The sequence below is a fragment of the Lucilia cuprina genome, chromosome 2 (assembly GCF_022045245.1).
Source record: "Lucilia cuprina isolate Lc7/37 chromosome 2, ASM2204524v1, whole genome shotgun sequence".
NCBI lineage: Eukaryota > Metazoa > Arthropoda > Insecta > Diptera > Calliphoridae > Lucilia > Lucilia cuprina.
In genome coordinates this window covers 65226935-65228650 of record NC_060950.1, presented here as the reverse complement: position 1 = coordinate 65228650, position 1716 = coordinate 65226935, and the positions used below count along the sequence as shown (strand labels likewise).

The following is a 1716-nucleotide window of genomic DNA, read 5'->3' as shown; positions in this document are numbered from 1 at the left end:
TAGTCTAGTCATAGTCTAGTCATAGTCTAGTCATAGTCTAGTCATAGTCTGGTCATAGTCTAGTCATAGTCTAGTCATAGTCTAGTCATAGTCTAGTCATAGTCTAGTTATGGTCTAGTCATAGTCTAGTCATAATCTAGTCAATTGTCTAGTCATATTCTAGTTATATTCAAGTCATAGTCACTTCAAAGTAGTCATTGCTTCTACAATTTGAACTATTGTTTACACTTCCTTTTTCATTGGTTACTCCATGTAAACTATGTTTAACATCATGTAAACTACTCATCTGTTATATATTTTTATTAATTTTTTTTTTTATAAAATTTATTTATTTATAGTCTAAGTACTGTAAAGTGAAATTTCCCTTTGTAGTCCTTAAAACTTTTTCCGACTCCCCTTATATTGTTTACACCACTTTAGCACAACTCTTTCTAACTCCAAAATAAAAATTACACCATAAAACTATTGAGTATATTCTAGAAATAAAAAGGAAATTTGTAAAATGTAAAAAAAATACTTACAGAATTTTTAAAGCAGTTAAATTTGTAAAGGCGCCAGACGAGATTTTCATGATTTGATTACGTTTTAAAAGACTGCAAATACAGAAAAGTACAGATTATTTGAAAGCAATAAAAATTCATATGCAGTTAAAAAAAATTATTTTACAGACATCTAAACTATTCAATATTATTACATGGAACATTTTTGTAAGCAAACAAAGGAATATTAATATTAAAAAAAATCTATAAATTTTAAAACGCTTCGATAAGCTAAGAATGCTTAGAAAATCATGTTATACATTAAGAAACATTAAAATAAAACCATAAGAGATGTTAAGTGGTTTTAGAAAACAAATCCACCATAAAGTATGGAATATATTTAAAATGACTTTTAAAAATACTTTTAAAATAGTTGTTCTAAACGATCACATATGTACTATGATTTTCTCTGCATTATTAGAAATTACTGCTTGTTATAACTAAAAATCTTATTAGTTAATAAAACAATTTTAAAATATTTTTTTTCATACTTACAGCACCACCAAGTTAGGCATTCTAGGAAAGTCTTCATCATTTATTATTGTCAATAAATTACTGCCAAGATTCCTGTACAAATATTATTGTAAAATAAAAAAGTTAGCATCTCATACTGATAAAAAAATACGTAAACATTAGTTTGATTTTAGATTCGTATGAATAATTATATTTATTAGAATTACAAATATTTATATTTTTTTAGCTATAAATCATTAATAAAACAAATTACGGTAATATTTTATATAAAAGATTTAAATAATAACTACATAAAATTAATAACATTTCGTGTGTTATTTAAAAACCTATTCTAAAGAAATAAGGATTTTTAAATTATCTAAAATATAGTGCATAGCTTCAAGTCAATAACCTGATATTCAGTACAATTTAGTCTATAGTCTAGTTTTATGTCCAGTCTTTACTCTTAACTATAGTCCAGTCTAGTTTATAGTTCAGTCCATAGTCTAGTCTTTACTTCAGTCTATATTCTAGTGTAAGTCTATATTCTAGTGTAAGGTCCAACCTATAATCTATAGTCTAGTCTACAGTCTAGCCTTAAGCCTAGCATTCAGTTTAGATTATATAGTCTAGTCTATAGTCTAGTCTATAGTCTAGTCTATAGTCTAGTCTATAGTCTAGTCTATAGTCTAGTCTATAGTCTAGTCTATAGTCTAGTCTATAG

At 25.8% G+C, this 1716-nt stretch overlaps 1 protein-coding gene across 1 annotated transcript in view; it reads left to right on the top strand.

The window, feature by feature from the left end:
• LOC111688474 overlaps nt 1-1716 on the top strand; it is a 22161-nt gene that overhangs the window by 7190 nt on the left and 13255 nt on the right. Inside the window, exon 2 of the mRNA XM_046956082.1 lies at nt 1037-1122. Within this exon, the coding sequence (XP_046812038.1) occupies nt 1037-1122 (86 nt within the window). The remainder of the gene's footprint in view (nt 1-1036; nt 1123-1716) is intronic.